At 44.9% G+C, this 19,488-nt stretch overlaps 1 protein-coding gene across 1 annotated transcript; it reads left to right on the forward strand.

Annotated features, from left to right (window-relative positions):
- The first annotated feature begins 13,721 nt into the window (after window positions 1-13,721).
- KRT18 (keratin 18) lies at window positions 13,722-17,846 on the forward strand. Its single transcript, XM_088469146.1, has 7 exons — window positions 13,722-14,221; window positions 15,468-15,550; window positions 15,699-15,855; window positions 16,338-16,502; window positions 17,079-17,204; window positions 17,300-17,520; window positions 17,645-17,846. The coding sequence occupies exons 1-7, from the start codon at window positions 13,808-13,810 to the stop codon at window positions 17,766-17,768; spliced, it is 1,290 nt and encodes a 429-aa protein (XP_088325272.1). The 5' UTR covers window positions 13,722-13,807; the 3' UTR covers window positions 17,769-17,846.
- The last annotated feature ends 1,642 nt before the right edge of the window (window positions 17,847-19,488 follow it).

Here is a 19,488-nt window from a genome sequence, read left to right on the forward strand (position 1 = left end):
AAGAAGAATTTTTTATTTTTTTCAAAGTGCACTTTGGGGGTTACACCACCCTTTAACAGATGAGCCAGCCGGCCCTTTACTTATGACACAGGCGCACGCTTGGCTCTGCTCCTTTGTTGATGCACGTGCGGCTACTGCGCATACATTTCACACACAAACACAGAAAAAAAAGAAGAATTGTTTATTTTTTGTGGAGCGCACTTTGGGGGTTACACCACCCTTTAACAGACTTATGACACAGGTGCACGCTTGGCGCTGCTCCTTTGTTGATGCACGTACAGCTACAGCGCACACAATTCACAACACAGAAGAGAAGAATTTTTTTTTTTTGGAGTGCACTTTGGGGGTTACCGCACCCTTTAACAGATTTATGACACAGGCGCACGCTTGGCGCTGCTCCTTTGTTGATGGACGTGCGGCTACAGCGCACACAATTCACAACACAGAAAAGAAGATTTTTTTATTTTTTTTTAAGTGCACTTTGGGGGTTACACCAGCCTTTAAGAGATGAGCCAGCTGGCCCTTTACTTATGACACAGGCGCACGCTCGGCGCTGCTCCTTTGTTGATGCATGTGCAGCTACAGTGCACACAATTCACAAACACAGAAATAAATGTTTTTTTTGCACTTGGGGGGAGCACCCCTGATGGACAGATCACCCCCTGGACAACACTACAGCACCCCTTTAGGACTACAACCTTTATAGGACACTGCACAACACAGCCCAGCCAGCCCCTATAGACTTTTGGAGTGGACACAACCCCTATGGACAACTGACTGCACGACACAGTCCAGCCAGCCCTTATGGACAACAGCAGCACAACACAGTCCAGCGAGCCCCGAAGGGACTTTGGAGGAGTGGACACAACCCCTATGGACAACAGCAGCACAGCACAACACAGCCCAGCCAGCCCTAACTCCAGTGGCGGGATGGGCCAGGGGGCAGGGTGCCATGTGCCCCCCGGGCCGTAGCGTCATGCGGGCCGTGGGCAGTCTGTGTCACTGTGACACAGACTGCACTGCGTGTGTAGCGCTGACCGGACGGAGTTTGGTCAGTGCTACACTGACTAACACACAGCCGCCGACTCTGGCAGCTGTGTATTTGTTTTGATCAGCAGCCAATGAGAGTCTGTCAGACTCTCATTAGCTGCTGCTGCGCCCACTACAGGAGCCGCTCCATCTTCCAGCTCCCGCAGTGGGCAATGGGAGAGGCGTCATAACGTCATATGACGTCTCTCCCATAATGCAGAGCGGCCTGGCCCAGGAAGGACAGACGGAGGAGCGGATGGCGACGGCGGGAGCGGGGATTCAGGTAAGTGTTTTTTGGGGGGGTTTTTTACGTGTGTCTACTGGGGAGGGGGAGCTGGCACTGCAAGGGGGGGACTATTAATGGGGGCAATACAAGGGGGGGACTACTACTACTGGGGGCACTACAAAGGGGGAACCACTACTCGGGGCACTACAAGAGGGGGGGACTACTACTTGGGGCACTACAAAGGGGGAACCACTACTGGGGGCACTACAAGAGGGAGGGACTACTACTGGGGTTCTACAAGGGGGAGATCACTACTGGGGATTATAACTGGGGCCACTTCAAGGGGGGACTACAACTGGGGGGGACTACTACTGGGGGCCCTACAAGGGGGGGCTACTACTACAAGGGGGGACTACTACTGGGGCACTACAAGGGGGGACTACTACTACTATGGGCACTACAAGGGGAGGGGACAACTGCTAGGGGCACTGCATAGGGGGAGGGGCTACTACTAGGGGCACTACATAGTGGGGAGGGGACTACCACTGGGGGCACTGCATCGAGGGACCACTGCTGGGGGCTCTATAAAAAGGGCAATACTGGGGGTACTGCACAGGGGGGAGACTACAACTTGGGCCACTATTTAAGGGGCACTGCATAAGGGTTGCCACTATTGGGGGCACTGCATGGGGTGTGGACTGCTACTGGGGGCACTATATGAGGAGCACTGCATAGGGGTACCACTACTGGGGGCACTATATAAGGGGCTTACTACTGGGGGCACTGCACAGGGGGGACCACTACTGGGGGCACTGTATAAGGGTCACTGCATAGGAGGGATCACTACTGGGGGCACTACTGGAGGCCTGCATAAGGGGGTCCTCTCCTGGGGCACAGGGGGGCACTGCATATGGGCACCACGACGGGGCTGTCCCTAATCTTTATTTTTACTTTACATTAATCCCATATGGACCCGCCTCCTCCCTGGAACACTTGAGGGGGGGGCGCCGTAGCACGCACGTTCTTCGGGCACCCTGGCTACACGCTACTCCTCTGCCAGGGCCGCCTGCATGCATTTGCCCCCCAGGCTAAAAGTTGCCAGCCAGCCCCTGCCTAACTCCCACCCTCCCTCTACACTGTCCACAGCCAGAGTGAGAAATGGGGCCGACGCGGGGACCTTTTATATAATCCAAAACCAGCGAGATCCGGAAGGCGGGATGATGACGTTTTGCCTTGAATTCAGTTCCGAGTCAGGCGGGAAAACCCAAGCCGGACTCGGTTCCTGACTCGGATCGGGGGGGCTCGGGGAGGTTCGGATTTCAGAAATCCAAACCCTCTCATACCTACTTCAAAGCCTTCCAGCTCTCATCCTAACCTGCTGCATGTAAGCTCTCACGAGCAGGGCCCTCTTCCCTTATGTGCTTTTCCTTCCCTCACTCATACGATCATCTACTCAAACTCTCCACAAGCAATGTTTATAAACTATGGGCCTGATTCAGACCCACTCGCGAGCGGCTGTCCGCTCGCAAGTGGGTCGATGTTCTGCACTGAGCATGCGCACGACGGATGGAGCTCCGTCATGCGCAATCGCCAGACGCGACGAGCGAAGGATTTTCCTTCGCTCGTAGTGTCTCTTCAAAAGGGGCGTGCTGTCGATGTTGACTGACAGCACGCCCCCTTTGGTGGGCGTGCCGGGGGCGTGCTGCCTCCCGTCAGAAGCCGGCCCACTGACATCACTAGTGATGTCAGTGGGAGTGATTTTGGCTCTGATAGAGCCAAAATCACTCCGGAGCTTGCGGTTGAAAACCTCAACCGCAGGCTCCGGCTCGCAGTTTCGATGGTCGCGATGGTCACGACCATCGCGGCCATCAAAATGCACGCTCGTATAGGCTGTGGGTGGTGACCCACAGCTATACGAGTGTCCAGGAGGACGCTCCATTTTTATGGAGGGCGGCCCTCATTCAGAGCGTGCGCTCTGCTCAGAGCGTACGGCTCTGAATGAGGGCCTATGTTCTTATTCTGTATTGTCTTGTACTGTAAGTCGCTGTTTTACGAGTTTTCTCATTTGTTAATGTACTTTGTGAGGCGCTGCGGAACCCTTGTGGCACCATATAAATAGAGGATAATAATAATAAAAATAAATTCAACTTGATTTTTTAGTAATACACTATTTTTGCATGGTGCCCTTTAGCACAAATTTGCAACTAACTTTGCATCAGCCCCACTGCACCATGAGTAGTGTTACTATTATACAGAATATGACTAAAGACGACCATGCACTATGCAATCTGTCAGATAATTGCACAGTGGATGGTTGCGACCAAGCACCTATTATTTATCGCTCTGTCAGGCATGAGAAAGCTTTCAGCATGCCCAACAGATGCAATAATTGGATATAATCATCATCAGACAGACCAATTATCTGACAAGTAAGCCATTGGGTGGAAGACCCGGATGGTGAATGTCCTAAAATCACATCTCCGACTAGTTGATTTCTGCGTTAGTCCCACTTCTTTTGCTACATCCATCCCATCTCTTTTGCTGTTTCCGTACCACCTCTTCTGCTTTGCCCGTCATGCTTTCGCTGCTGTACCCATCATGCCTCCTCTGGAGTCTGGTCTGATAAGCCTGCCAGCTCAGCCTTTTTTGATGCATGAGGTCAGAAGGTATGTTCTGCCATGCTTCTAATTTATTTTGGTGTCATTTCTGTATATGCAAAACAGTCTTACATTTGTATGTCATATAAAGGTTCACCTGTCTCCTCGGGCAGTACTAAGTGCTTCCCTTTGCATACAGTGTGTAGCATTGTGCAGATGTGGTATGACCAAAGAGCTTTTTTATTTTCTTATAAGCTACAGTACATAAACCCAAAATTCTATATTGTACTAGGAGCATGGTAGTATGCCTGCAATCTAGTGCAGAAGAGTGTAGAATTAGTGGGTTTTACCCATACAGTCTTCCTCGTTATCTCTAAAGGGCACCATATATGGAACGATATAGCTGCCAATCCTACGGATTGGAACGATATAACAGCTATATCATCCATTGCGCGCTCCCATCGGGTCGTCCGTCGCTCCTCCAGATCTTTCTGCATGCACGAGAGATCTGGAGAAGCGACAAACATTAACATGTGGTCTATGCAGGGGGGGGCATATTGGGCAGTTGGTCGCATCAGCAGGTACACATCGTACCGTGTATGGGGCTCTTTAGAAATCTTAAACACACTAGTTGCACTGGGGCGCAAATAGTCAGCGACTCATTAAATTGCACACAAGAGGTCTCTGCCTGCACCAGGGTAGTGCGCGCACAATCTGTGCATTGCACTGGGAGAGAAGGGATTACATGAAACATGTGTAAGTACTGAGTATAACCCAGTAGGAAATATTGTTTGGTGCTATTTACTTGTATCATTGGGCTATTACAATGTGATGGTGATAGTGAGTGTAATCATAGGTATGCACTGTGGATTTTATGTTATAATTTAACTATGACCCATTTTGAATCTTTTGGCACAAGGAAAAAAGACAAGCACTATTGTCGAACATGTGCATGTTCTATGGGCCTGATTCGGAGATGGACACAATGCCAATATTTTTGCAAATGGCCAATGTTTTTCAAGTGTGCACGCATCTAAGACGCACTGCACATGTGTCGCGATGGTCTTGCGATGGGAGTCACAGAGTGGCATTATTCGTGACTGATAGTCAGGGTCCGTTTGTGGGCAGTAACGGGGGTGGTGACTCAAACGGCATTGCTCGGGTTGAAGACTGGACCCTGAAGTACAACTGCAGCATTTATTTGTTTACAGTGTCTTTGCCTATAACCCCATTCCATTGATCCTGAAAAGGACCCCACATGATGTCATTCACAGACATATCAGCTGTACACCTAAGGCGGTGCACCATATATGTATCGCCTGTTTGATGAAACGGGCGATATATCTATGCGTTTGTACCAGGTGCGACTCCAGAGGTTGGGCTGCAGCGCAGTCAAAAATTCAAATAGGAGAGCAACACCAACTGCCAGTGAGTCCTGGCCGGCGATGTTGGCAGCTTTTGGAGGGGCAGTTGATGTGACTCCCCTATTTGAATTTTGGACTGTGCTGCCGCCCCACCTCTGGAATGTACCCAACGTAACACCATCTGGTTAGCTGCTATAACCTAAAGACTACAGTATCACCATAGAGGGGTCATGCTCCTCCCCTCTCAGGCTACTATAGATTTGTTCTGTGCATGCGCTGGGGTCTGAGATGGAAGTAAAGGGATAGCAATCAAGTTACTGCAAATCTTCTCGCAGGAAGAGGCTCCAGTGGTAGGGGGCCACTGTCTTAGTGTATTTTACTTAAATACACATTTAAAATAATTTGTTATTGCTGCAATATGTGATGAAAAGAATTATGTGCAGGAGGGCCAATCACATTTCTTTGTTAAATAGTCACCTGAATGCGAGATCTGTTATAAATAGTACTTTTTCACATTCCTTAGTATATAGGGCAGCACCTTTTACAATGACTCTGCAACCGTTTAATTAGTTTATCCCCTCTGACACACATTCATTTACAGTAAAGTCCCCCTTCCTCCTCACCCTTAGTAAGTTAGTATGTGGGAGGGGCAGCTCTTAAGAAATTCCTGAAAGGATCAGACATTTCTAAGTAACCGGGCTCCTGGATTCTGTTACATGAGAAAAAGTTTCTCTCTTTCTTTAGATCTCACTACACTTTACAAGGGGGCGTCCAGATTGTACAGTCTGTAGCAGGACCAAATTCTCCTACCTGCCCCAGCTTATCTTATCTCCTATTAACACAAAACAACGGAATTCAGATTGTAGAGAATGTATATATACCCTTTATTTTATGCACAAAATAGTAGCATTCTCCCCAGTCTCACTGATGGGTTCCCAGCATTGGATTAAACACTTTAAAGGCTCTTTAACAGTATAAAATGTGTTTTCTTTTTAGTAGACATTGTTATCAGTAGAAGTGAAAATACCAGGCGCTGAGAGCGAAATATTGTCGGAACACCACTAAGAGCAGCTGTGTATGGGTAGCGAACCCAAAAACAAAAAAAAAGAAAAAGACAGAGAGCCCCATTTATCAACGATGAAGAACCCCTTTAGCGCTCACTACAGGGGTTATGTCATCCTTTCTTTATTCACCATGTTTGTCACAGCATCACTCTCGCCATCTAAAGATGGCAATGGGGATCCAGAGCTGCCTTTGTGACTTCAGCAAAGTCTTCCAGACACTGACAGGTCCCTGCCAGGTTACAGTGCCATGCATATGCGCAGAAGTACCGTCACACATGTGCATTACATAGAAACCTGTTGCGTTAAGCTGCCAGCAGGTCAGCGGAGGAACTCGCCGATGAGGAAGACTTCTCTAGACCTCGCCGGAGGGGTAAGTAATGATGAATACCAGTGGCATTTGCGTTTGTATCATTGCGATACTAAACGAAAATCCAGCTGGTATTAAGCTTTCTTTTATAAATGGGGCCCTGAGAGAGCACAGCGCTGATAGGGTGAATAAACCACTTTCCAAGCAATGTAATCAAAATAAAAATCTAACAAATGTATTTGTACAGTGCACACAATCATTTTAAAAAACATAGAAAAATTGTCTTAGGCCGCTATAATAGAGACCAATCCTAAATCCATATTATATTATTAGGGTTTTACTTATTAGTACCGGCATCGGAATCCCGACAAGGGACTTAATATAGGCGTCGAAATACGGATGCCTATCTTAATCACGATGCCGGAACGTCGAAGGTCGCCAGCCCGAACGAGGTAAGTCTGGGGTGCCCTTAGTGTTTGCCGCGTGGGGGGAGGGTCAGGTTTAGGGAGCGTAGCAGGGTTAGATTTTGGGTGGGGGTTAGGCACTAAGGGAGGAGGGTTAGGTTTAGTCACGAAAGGGGGAGACTTAGCTTTAGGCACTAACGGGGAGGGTTAGTGTTACGGTGCGGGGTGGGGAGGGTTATGTTTAGGCCATACTTACCTACCCTCCCGATTTGGTCGGGAGCCTCCCGAAAATCGGGTGCTGCTCCCGAACTCCCGGGAAGGCAGGCCAGTCTCCTGGCTGCCGCCGACCCCTCCTGGCCCACCCCAATTGTTTGAAAAACTCCCGGCAGGGCAGGGGGGCGGTGACACGATGCGCGTCATTTTGGCACCGCCCCCTGCATCACACTGCCTGTAATATTGGCAGTGTGTAACGGGGGCGGGGCCGAAATGACACGCTCGCGTGGCTCCGCCCCCGCTCCACCCACAAAATGTGCCATCTGGCCGGCCCCGCCCCTGTTTGCTGGCCACCCCCCCCAGTAATGCCGATCTGGCTGCTCCCTCCCGGAAGGGGCAGCCAGATAGTCGGCAAGTATGGTTTAGGCTACAAAAACGGAGGGTTAGGGTTGTTTTGGGAGGGGGAGGGTAGGTATACTTACCCGACCCCTGTCGGGATACCAACCATCAGGGTGCCGCTGTCGGTATTCTGACAGGAGGCATCCTGACAGCTGGCATCACATACCCATTCCTTGTAGCCAGTTCAAATCATCCACAATAAAAACAGATTTTCAGTGTCTCTTAATGTAAATGTACTCGATGTTAAAACAAATAAGTAGTACAGATGTACGGGTTCGGTTCCCAGAGAACTGACAACAACTGAATTTGGGGGTTCCAAGTCAAGTCCGGAATCACTTTGGAACACTGAGTCGATCAGAGTCTGGTTCGGATCTTCCCGCAGTTTGCATGCTGACAGGTCAAATTTACATCATTTTAACAGTTTTTATACAGATCCAAAACCAAAATGTGAGGGTGGTTTTGCAAAACCAAAACAGGTAGATGAATCCAGATCAAAAACTAAAACCAAAACACGGGGGTCAGCGCACATCTCTAATAAGTAGTAGAAGAAAGCTCCCGAGGAATCAAGGTGCTCTGATAATACACTTATTAACCGCCAGTTCCCAGCATGAAGATGGCTGCCGGGATAGATGAAAATCAGCACCGCAGATTAGCACACAATGATGAAAGGGCTGACGGAGATGGCTTGTATCCGCCGTGAGGGCTCCGGTGTTATCATTGTTATCAGTACTATCAGTGTATAGAAGAGTGTTAATTGTTCTTAATCCTTTTAAGTTCATCAATAGCAAAAATAACATAGCTTGTACTATATGTGTTGTCATTTCTATGCCTTTCTCAGTCTATGGGCCTGATTCAGAGCCGGACGCAATTTGCGGACGGTCGTTCAGGAAAAGGTGGTGGCTATTCAAATGAACCGTTCGCTCTTTGCTGTCTGTTCACGCCTATATGTCTGAACGAGCGAACAAAACTTGCGGTCGGTTTTTGGATAACTACGCCGCCTGGCCGCTCGCATCCTACGTCATGTCTGCTATTTATTAGATTAATCGAGTACATCGACCAGCGTATGAACTGCTCTCTATTCTTGTGGTTGGTTTTTCCTACCACAATCTTGTGAGCAGTTCTGACTATAAAATAACCCAGTGACGTGGTCAGTGACGCTGCTGTATTAATTATGCACACCCATAAAACGCCCGTTTTGACCTTTAAGCACGCCTGCGTTCAGATCTCCACTCCCCGTTTTCAAGCTCCTTCCCCTGTTACCACCCACATACGCCTCCTCCTGTCACTCATATTAGCAGGCATTCGCTATTTAGCGAACAAACGATTTTTGGCCGCACTGACTGGTTCGCGCATGCGTATTAAGATCCGTACGCATGCGCAGTTGGGCAAACATCGCTCGGAACGAACGAGCGGCCGCTTACGAGCGGCTCTGAATCAGGCCCTATATTTGTTCGTGATGTTGGGTCTCTGCCATGTTGTTTAATTCTGGGGTAGTACTGTAACTATAGAGGACATTAAATTCTCCTATTCTGCCACAACTGCCTCATGGAGCAATCAGGCGAAGACTCGTCAAAACCTGTAACATTAATAATTTTCCTTCACACTCCATAGAGGCATGAAGGAAAATTAGCGATGTTTGGCTACCATAATTACGGCGGTATGCTCGGCAAATTATCACAGAGCAGCATGCATCATGCATCGCATTTTGAATGCATCCCGCTACTAATCGCATGCATTGCTGTGTTTATTAATGCCATATGCATGAAGATTTGCAATAAAAACCGCAAAGGACAGCTCTTCCGATAAGAGCTGTTCTTAGCAGTGTGAGAACTTCCGGGTTCCTTCTGCACATATGTGGCCATCGGTCAGTGCAGGCGCGAGACGCAGGGGGCACTGGGAGGGATCCTATTGGATCCCTCTCTGAGAAGTCTCCAGTAAGTAGCCCATAGGCTTCTATTAGGCAGCACCATCTATATATGGTGTTGCCTAATGGGAACAAGCTCCAGAAAGTTTTGCTTTTCGGAGAGGATGCATATGGGGAATGTGGTCAAATCTTCGGAGGTTTGACCGCATTTTTGAAGATAGTGCATCCCACCCAAAGAATGAAAGCTCCCTCAAAGTATATTATGCAACATACACTTTCACAAGTGAAATACATTGTATTTACATTTACTATGTAGCTTTATTCAAGCTATTGCTCTCTATTGTCAGCCACTTCAGGTCATTTTCATTTTTAAACTAACAGATTATTATGATGTGTTCAATGTATGGCCACATAAATGGCTCAACCTAAAGCGATTTTGCATAAAACCAACTGCTTGATATATTTACAAACGTTAATCATTGTGATTGCATAAACTTATCGAAATTGCTCCCAGAGGACACAAGTTTCAGTATGAATACTAATGTACATAAACCAGTAATATGTCTGCCCTGGGGCTGTGATGTGCAATCAGGTAAGTGATGTGAGGTGTGTCTGAGTCTACCGAAGAAAAGGAAATTGCAAAACAGGTGTATCATAGGTTATACATGTGTCGGTCTCTCACAGACACCATCACTCATTGTACTCTCATTTTCATCAATAAAGAACATTTGCGCTGATTGTTATCATGTTCAATTTCCTGTGCACAAGTATTAAACATGACTCAAACATATGGGGGGAGATGTACTAAGCCTTGGAGAGAGATAAAGTGAAGAGACCAACCAATCAGCTCCTAACTGTCACTTTACAGGCTGTGTTTGAAAAATGACAGGAGCTGATTGGTTGGTACTTTATCTCTCTCCACTTTATCTCTCTCCAAAACTTAGTACATCTCCTCCTGGGAATTTGGAATGCTGCTGTATTACACAAACTATTATACTTCAGCCTGGTACTCGACCGTACTCTGACGCAGCCAAGTCTTTATGATTTGGCCAACCACATCCTTATCTTTTTGTGGTTCGAGTGTACGAGACACATTATAGATTTCCCACCGAGGTTTTAAGGACTCATTCACACAAGACCTTTATCAAGATTTGTTTAAAGCAGTGCACAACTTGGAAAAACCTGCAGAAGGAAAAGCAGAACATAAAGATCCAGTGTGATCAGCACCATTTTCTTCTGGCAGGTTCCAAGCTGCAGAGCTATTTATAAACCTGTATCATTATTATACCCTCGTACAGCACGCAACAGCAATTATGTTTATAAAATGATACAATGGTGTGGCAACATCAGACTATCCGATACATAGATACTGTCTGTATAGAGGAAGTTTTATCTTAAAACAGTGGGTGTAATTAGTCCGTATTGCACAGTATTGCTGCTATTATAGTGGTATACAAGTCTCAATAGATAATTCATCATTATTTTGGTGAATTATGTGATTATCCTTACTATAAATAATCCATGTCGGCATAAACTAGGTCGACTGCGGATTGTGGTGATTAACTATAATGATATTAACCTGAGATTGGACTTATATGCAATCCATTTCAGTATAAAGCCCTTATATTTGAATATCACATTGGGCATACAAGATCCCCTATTAGATTAATTTATTCACCACTTGATAATTTTGTGATTATCTTTGTATGATTAGTTTTGTTGTGAAGTGATATATATTGGGACATGTAATATAACATGTCACGTGACCTGATACTAATGTGATTGTCAGATCAATAATCTATACTATAATAGATCATTACTGATATTTACAACATCCCAATTATTTTACAGCACATTGGGGATTGAGCATTCACATTGTGACGGAGTCTTGATTTGTGAAGTTATTAAACTATCTATTAGTATTAATTAGACTGTGAGTGGACACGACATTTTAATTTTATATATATGTTAGTTTTGTTTCACATTAGAAGCACCTTAACACTTGGCACTTTATATTTCGCTACAATTTTAATAGATTCAATAAAAGTAAATTTTTAAGATTTATTACATTGGGCCACCAGTTATGAGAATCCATAGCAACATGTTTCCATAATTAATAGTCCGTGAGTGCCCCTTGTGGAACACTTTCTCTTTGTCTTTAGTATAGGTTCCAAGCTGCGTATATTACTAATGCCAATGTAGACATCCAAGTTGGTGCAACTTAATGGTCAATGAATCACTCTGTTGGACTACATTTTTTCTTCAGCAGTTTCCTCAACTTGTGTTGTGTTGTGATTGGAACACAGCTCGAGAATCTGTCCAGGTGATTAAAGAGTGATTAATAGTGTCAACATAGGGCCTGTTTCAGATCCGCACACAAATGCCATCTCAGTTGCAATCTCTCACGAATCGCAATTGAGAAATTATGCTAATGACTCACTCGCCGTCCAGTGCTTAGAGACGCCCAGGGACAGCATCTCACATCCACCGCTCATGCACAAAACCAGAGACATCAAAAGCAGATCAGACAGCCATCAGCCTTCTGAGTATGTCTAAGCTGGTGCAGACATAGCGGGTCTCCAGACACGCAGAGGACTCTCCTGCTGCAAGCAATAATGCAGTGGCTAATTTATGCCCAGAAAACAGAGTTTAAACAATACCGACTTGTCTGCATTTCTCTAGCCACCCCCATTACTTCCCCCAAACACTGACTACCTGTCACTCAGTTTGTGAGTGAATCCTCACAATCAATCGCGTGTGCACAGTGCGCATGCACAATGGCTAACAATCATTTAATCTGCATAAATATCAGCATTTGTGTGCGGATCTCAATCAAACCCATATACCGTCTGTTGCGCTTCACAATTGGGAACAACACAGTAGACTGGGTAATGACAGACAGACACAGAGGTAAGAGGGTCCTGCTTGCAAGCTTACAATCTATAGGGAAATAATGCAGATACCATTTAGTACACTGTAAAACCCTGTTTATGAAAGAAAAACACATTATAGTGTAACGGGATGTAGTTAATTTACCAGCTGTCGGATTCCCGATGTCAGAATCCCGACCCGGAAATAAAGATAGGCATCGAAATCCCAACAGGGGAGTTTAGGGTTAGGCACCGCCCCCCCGGGAGGGTTAGGTTTCGGGTGCGAGAAGGGGGAATTACGGTTAGGCACCACCGGGGGTAGGTTATGGTTAGGCACCACTAAGGATAGGGTTAGAGGGGGGAGAGGAGTAGGGTTAGCATACTTACCACACCTGTCGGCATCTTCATCCTTTGGCCTCCCGGCATCAGTATTTCAACCGGCGGCTATTTAGAATAGCCGCCGTGACTTCATACCCATTCCCAGTGTAACCACTGAGTTCTTGTTTGCACCAATCCGCTAACTAATGCCTTAAAAGCGCATTAAAAACACGATGAATGGTTTCATATATGCTCATACACGAAATGGACAACAAGTTAAAAAATAAATCATCATTAAAGTGTATCTAACAATGTGCACATTAGTTTTATGCGTTTTTACCCATTTTCCCAGCAGATATGTGAGTCCTGAACACATACTTACACTATGTAAATAATGACTAAAGTACAAAAATGTTTAGTCATTGAAGCATTACATGAGTGTTGTGCAATGATTCCAGTAAAAGCAGGCTTTTAAAGAACTTATGCACACTGATTTTAGATTGTAAGCTCTTGTGAACATGCTCCTCATTCCTATTGTTTATCCATACCAGTTAATGTCTGCAATTGAAGTAATTCCTGTATAAACAACTGCAAGCTATTATTATAATCATTGTTATTAAATGTTGTTTTTGTAGTGGCAATATATTCTGCAGAATATAAAAACAGGAACATACAGCGAAAGAAAAAGTGCGAGAACGCTCACTGGATGGGCTGCAAGAAGTAATACAAAATGCCAAGTGCCAGGCCTGTATAATGGATTAACAACAAACAAATCCAAAAGGATAAACTTTGTTAAGTGTAATGAAAATAGTTTAAAATATTAACTGCTGTGTTTCATCCCAACATACCGTTTTCTAGTATATTTTATATTGCTGTTTAAAGTTAACATTTTTGTGGAGATCTCTATCTAAAGGTGTGCTCTGCTCTCCACAATGTAACTTCTCTAATGAATGAAACCCTTCCCCTATTCATCTCCGCCCTGTCAATTCTTAGCAATGGGCAGGATCCCATGTGGAAGGAGGAGAGCTCTATCTCTCCCCCTCCTCTTTGTACTCAGCTCTACATATAAATCCTACTGCTCAGAGAAGGGCTCTGTAGCCTGCAGCCCTTTGCCAGTGGTCAGTGTGAGCCCCTGTCTCCTAGCTTACAATCATGAGCTTCTCTACTTCTTCCTATTCCTCCTTGAGACCTCAGCGTTCCTATGCTTTTGGTCCTCAGTTTGCAGGAGGCAGCAGCTCTGCTAGTGTTCATGCAGGGGCAGGAGGCTCAGGAGCCCGGATCTCAGTGTCCAGAGTATCTACTGTGGGATCTGGGTTCGGTGGTGGTGGGTTTGGTGGTGCCTCCAGTTCTATAGCATCTGGAACTAGTTTCCTAACAGGCGCCCAGAATGACAAGGAGACCATGCAAGGGCTCAATGACCGTCTGGCATCCTACCTGGACAGGGTACGTAGCCTGGAAGCAGGCAACCAGAAACTGGAGCTGCAGATTCGCCAACACATGGAAAAGAAGGGACCCTCCAAGAATTGGGCTCCATACTTCAAAGCTCTGGAAGAACTGCAGAAACAGGTGAGGACAGCTTCATCAATACATCATTTATTTTAAACTTGCTTCTAAACCGAAGACTTTAACATTGCAAAAGTTTTACATTGATTCATTAAGTTTACAAAGTATAACTTTGCAATGTCTGCAAAAGTTTAATTTAGTATCCTTTGCCTCAGATAGTCTCACTAAAATGCCTTTCTGTAGTCTCGCTGGTCATCTTAATGAAGTGTCTGTGTCGTCACCTCATCTCACTATTACAGTAGTTCTGATCATTTAGACTTCTGCATGTATACTGCATTTTAGGTACGAATTCTGATCCACTCATACTCTTAACCATAGCTCCTGGAGTTCTTTCCTGTAACAGTTGTGCAGGAGGGAGATTCCCATTCAGTAGTCAGTGAAAATGTCAGTAGAATTAGGAGATGGGTGTGGGCAGGATGAGGTTAAGCGGATTCTCTTCCTGTTACAGCTGAACAGCAAACACCTCGTTAGTGCAAAGTACAGTGCAGGAACAAAAGGATTTGTGCATCAAAATATATATATTTTTAGGTTGATCTGTTTAATATGTGCATTATCTATCCTTGATAGTCAATAATATGTCGTAAGCTGCGTACAGACGGTACGATTTACATGAAAAATATGAACGATAACGATATTGTTCATCGTTAAATCGTTCATACTGTTTATTTTTATGCAGCCAACGACCAACAAAGCGCGTTCCCGCATGGACGATAATGATATCGATATGCAGGCCAACCTTGACGATATTGTGCATTTTCCATAGGGGTTTGCGATCGTTGGTCGTTCATCATTGGTGATATCTTTTGTGTGTGGATGAATGATATCGTTTGTCCAACACACCAGAAAATTCAAGGGAGATCGTTCAGCGATATCGTTCGCTGAACAGATCGTCCCGTGTGTACGCACCATTAAATACCACTAACTAATAAATCCAAGGTATGCAACCTGTGGTTAATCATCTGCTGTTTAACTACAGTTCACTCAGCAGCATCTAAACTACCTACAGGCCTGGTCATCTCCAGGTCTACACCAGCCATTACCTACAGTGCTTGCTGGAACTTATAGTTCCATAATAGCTGAAGAGCCTCAGTAGGCTTAGGTTTTCTTTACATCACTGTATATCTAAATAATAAGTAAACTAACAGCATTATAAGGTCCTACAATGCAACTGTGGTCTTTCTTGTTCTGTTACAACTCGGTATAAGCCTATAGCTGTTTCTAATACGTACATCTCCTTGTTTGCTTTTAGGTGTTTGACAGCACTGTTGAAAACTCTCAGCTAGTTCTGCAGATAGACAACGCACGTCTCGCAGCTGACGACTTCAGAGTAAAGTAAGTTTTACTCTTATGTAATAGAAAAAAACAATTCTTCACAGCTTTGGAGAACAAGGAATACAGTAAACTATTTGTTAATGTACCTATAAATACAAATGACATGACAATAGACAAAGGTCCTAATTTTACTTTCTCTTCACTCCAGGTATGAATCGGAGCTGGCTATCCGACAGTCTGTGGAATCAGATATTAATGGGCTGCGCAAGGTCATAGACGATACTAACATCTCTAGACTCAACCTGGAGAATGAGATTGAGTCTCTGAAGGAAGAGCTGGCTTTCCTGAAGAAGTCCCACCAAGACGTAAGCAAAAAGAAAACCTCAGGAGACATAACAGTGTCAGAAGGGTAGAGCGAGGATAAAGGAAGACCAGTTATCTGTATTTTGAGACCTTATATTTCTGTTAGTGGACAATATAATAGGAATTATTCCAGTAAGATCTGCTTTTTGTATATGTGGGACCATTTATATGCCTAGTAAGATACTTTTCTCCTGTATTGCTGTTTTCAGGCTAATTTTTAGGTTTATATGATCCTTCAAAAGATCAATGTTTGAACGTATGTGTGTATATGTGTGTGTATGTGTGTCATTATTTTGATTCACATCTCACGGTGATCATAGGGATTTTTGATTAGTATATGTAATACATTTTATTATTTCATTTGACAGGGCATTAATTATTGATTTATCTATCTAGCACTAGATATATGATCAGTGCTGAATTCCATTGTGGGTGATGGAACAGAAGCCACACTAATATAGTATCTCCATTATGTCTTTTGCAGGAGGTCAATGAACTTCAGGCCCAGATTGCTGGCTCTGCGGTGACAGTGGAGATAGATGCCCCTAAAACCCAAGACCTTGGTAAAATCATGGCGGAAATCAGGGCACAGTATGATGACCTGGCACAGAAGAACCGTGAAGATGCTGAGAAGTGGTATCAATCAAAGGTATGCAAGTGTTTGAATCTATATGATAAAAGGAAGTGGCCATGAACTATTATCAATTAACAGTTACCAATATAGTGAACACATATTCAGCAGCACTATGCAGAGAATATTTCTGTTACTCACATCAGTCCCTGCCCCTGTGGAGCTTACCCCATGCAAACACAGGGATAATATACAAACTCCATACAGATGAGCCATGATTATGTATTGAACTCATGACCTCAGGGCTGTGACTCAGTAGTGCTTACCACTATGCATCTGTGCCTCTTTTCCCATCATACACAGCATATTTGCAAGCACTGAATTTATAGTATTTTTATTTAAGTGCCTTGAGTCCTATTGCAGTGAAGTGCTATATAAATAAAATTGTTATTCTAATATATAGATCAATTTTTTTTCCATAAGTAACGTTATGTTAACTGCTGATAGTATATTCCACTAAGAACTGTGCTCTATAATATTCTAAATTTACCATAAACCCATGCAATTATTTGTATATTTCAGACTACGTTCAAAGATGTTAAATGTGCATGCATGTACTATGGCTAAATGGGTTGTGTTTTCTCTCCCTTGCAGGTGGAAGAGCACACTATGCAGATCACAGAGGACTCAGTGGCTCTCGATACAGCAAAGACCACAGTTCTAGAGCTGCGTCGCAATCTACAGTCTCTAGAAATAGAACTCGACACTCTACGCAATCAGGTTAGGCAGCTGTGCAGCACCGATGACAACCACGTATACCACTGTATACAATTCATGTTGGACTCTCTACTAAACAGTCTTCTTTGACTCCATAGAAACAGAACCTTGAAGGCTCCCTCCATGAGACAGAAAACCGATACGCTATGGAGCTGGAGATGCTGGGCGCCAATGCCCAGGCATTCGAGGCAGATTTGACGCAAGTTCGCAATGACTGCCAGAGGCAACAACAAGATTACCAGGCACTGCTGAACACCAAGCTAAGACTAGAAGCTGAAATCCAGACCTACAGGCGTCTTCTTGATGGAGATGACTTTGAGTAAGTATCTTTGTTTTGAGGCAACCTGTACCCTAGACAGGATAAGACATTTTTTAAATCTGCAAAGTGTATGTGATGTCTAATCTATGCCCGGTCTTCTACAATATCCTTTTTATCTTTGCAGCCTCCAAGATGCCATTTCAGCATCAACAACACAAACTGTGAAGAAAGTCATCACAACCACACAGAAAATAGTAGATGGAAAGGTTGTATCAGAAAGCAACGATACACATGTTCTGAAGTCCTAATGATACATCCAGTGCCTGGAAACACTGTCTGTAATGTCCAGTTCATTTCATTTAATAAAGATTCCAGGTTTTAATAAATTGTGTTTTACTCTTATCACTGAATTTGTTAATTATAAGGCATCTAGCAACTACTGTGTGTAATCTGTGCACTCACTGCTGGTTATATAATTGCCCGTGGTGCTTATTGAATGCTGGACAGACCCTGAATTCAAATTGTTATTGGTGGTTCATCCAGAGGTCAAGTGAGTTTAGACAAAGCATTCCACATAGTGATTAATAGATTTCAGAGAACTTGGTACAGGACAAAGGACTTTAGGCAGATCTATAACAGCCTGAGTACAGGCCTTAGGGGCACTTCATAGTCATAGTCAGTTTGTTCTCTCTAGTTCTATTTATCTGTGAACATGGTGGCATTCATATTCATGTAATAGTCCTCTGTCTGCCCCACTGATCCTGTCTCCAGGGGTGTATCTAGGGGTCCGAGCTCCCTTGCAACATAATAGACTGGCGCCCCCCTCCCCCCATAGTTTCTGAATAATTACACTATACAATAAATAAGTACTTATAATGTTTCCCCAGCAAGTGCCCCTATTGTCTCTCCAGCCAGCTCCCCTTCTGCCTTCCCAGCCATCCTCCTTCTGTTTCCCCAGCCACCCTCTTCTGTTTTCCACAGCTACCCCTCTTCTGTCTCCTCAACCACCCCCCTTCTGGCAATATGTAGATACGCCCCTGGCTACAATCACCTAATACTTTTATCACAGTTATTGCTGAAGGCACATAATGACCACTTGTGGCTCTGCAGCAGCTGTAGAACTAAAAGTCCCTGCATGCCCTGTCCACAGTTGTAGATGCAGGAACACAACAGAAGCAGTGAGTGTGGTGTTATTACTATTATACTGATATTATACACACACTCGCAGTGCAGAGTCCACCTTCCCCTCCCCGATAAGCAGCATTGTGACCCGCCTCCCTGGTACCTGTTCGACAGCAGCTGTGTGCGACGGGTGTGCTCCCGGTCTCCATGCCTCCCCGCCCGCCGCCTAGCTGCTTAAATGCTCAGGCAGTAACCAGGAATCTCCCAGCGTAGCGGCTGCAGGGGCCGGCGGCAGTGACGTCACTGGAGGAAGACTGGCACCACTACTACAGCAACCAGACCCTCCAACATGACCCGTTCCATTAGGTACACAATGCTCAGCTCCTGGACTTCCCTCTTAATTGATGATTGCAGTCACCTGTGGTGAATCACCTGTCTCATCAGTTACCTAGGTACTCCACAGGTGACTGCAATCATACATTAAGTGAGAAGTTCAGGAGCGGAGTGTTTTGTACCTAATGGAAGGGGTCATGTTGGAGGGTAGGCAGCAACACGTACAGAGATTCCAACAAGGTCAGTGGTACTAGTGCTGCTAGTACATTACACAGTACCCACTTACTACCTTCCCACTCACTACTCTAACCCTTTCCTTGGCACTGCTGGGCAGTGCCCCCCCCTAGGCCGGCGCCCCTGGCGAGTGCCGTCCTGGCCAATAGGTAGATACACCCATGCCTGTCTCCAAATATTGAACCATTTAATTGCGAACCTAGAAATACAAAATGACAAATATATATAAATAAATAATATGTAATTCACTTAAAATTCATACACCAGCAGAAAACTTGCAAATTTATTATTGTTTCCTAATAGCGCTTATGTAGAGGAACATGTATTTTATGCTTAGAA

Source organism: Taudactylus pleione, unplaced genomic scaffold (assembly GCF_031769625.1).
Source record: "Taudactylus pleione unplaced genomic scaffold, aTauple2 ptg000089l, whole genome shotgun sequence".
Classification (NCBI taxonomy): Eukaryota; Metazoa; Chordata; class Amphibia; order Anura; family Myobatrachidae; genus Taudactylus; species Taudactylus pleione.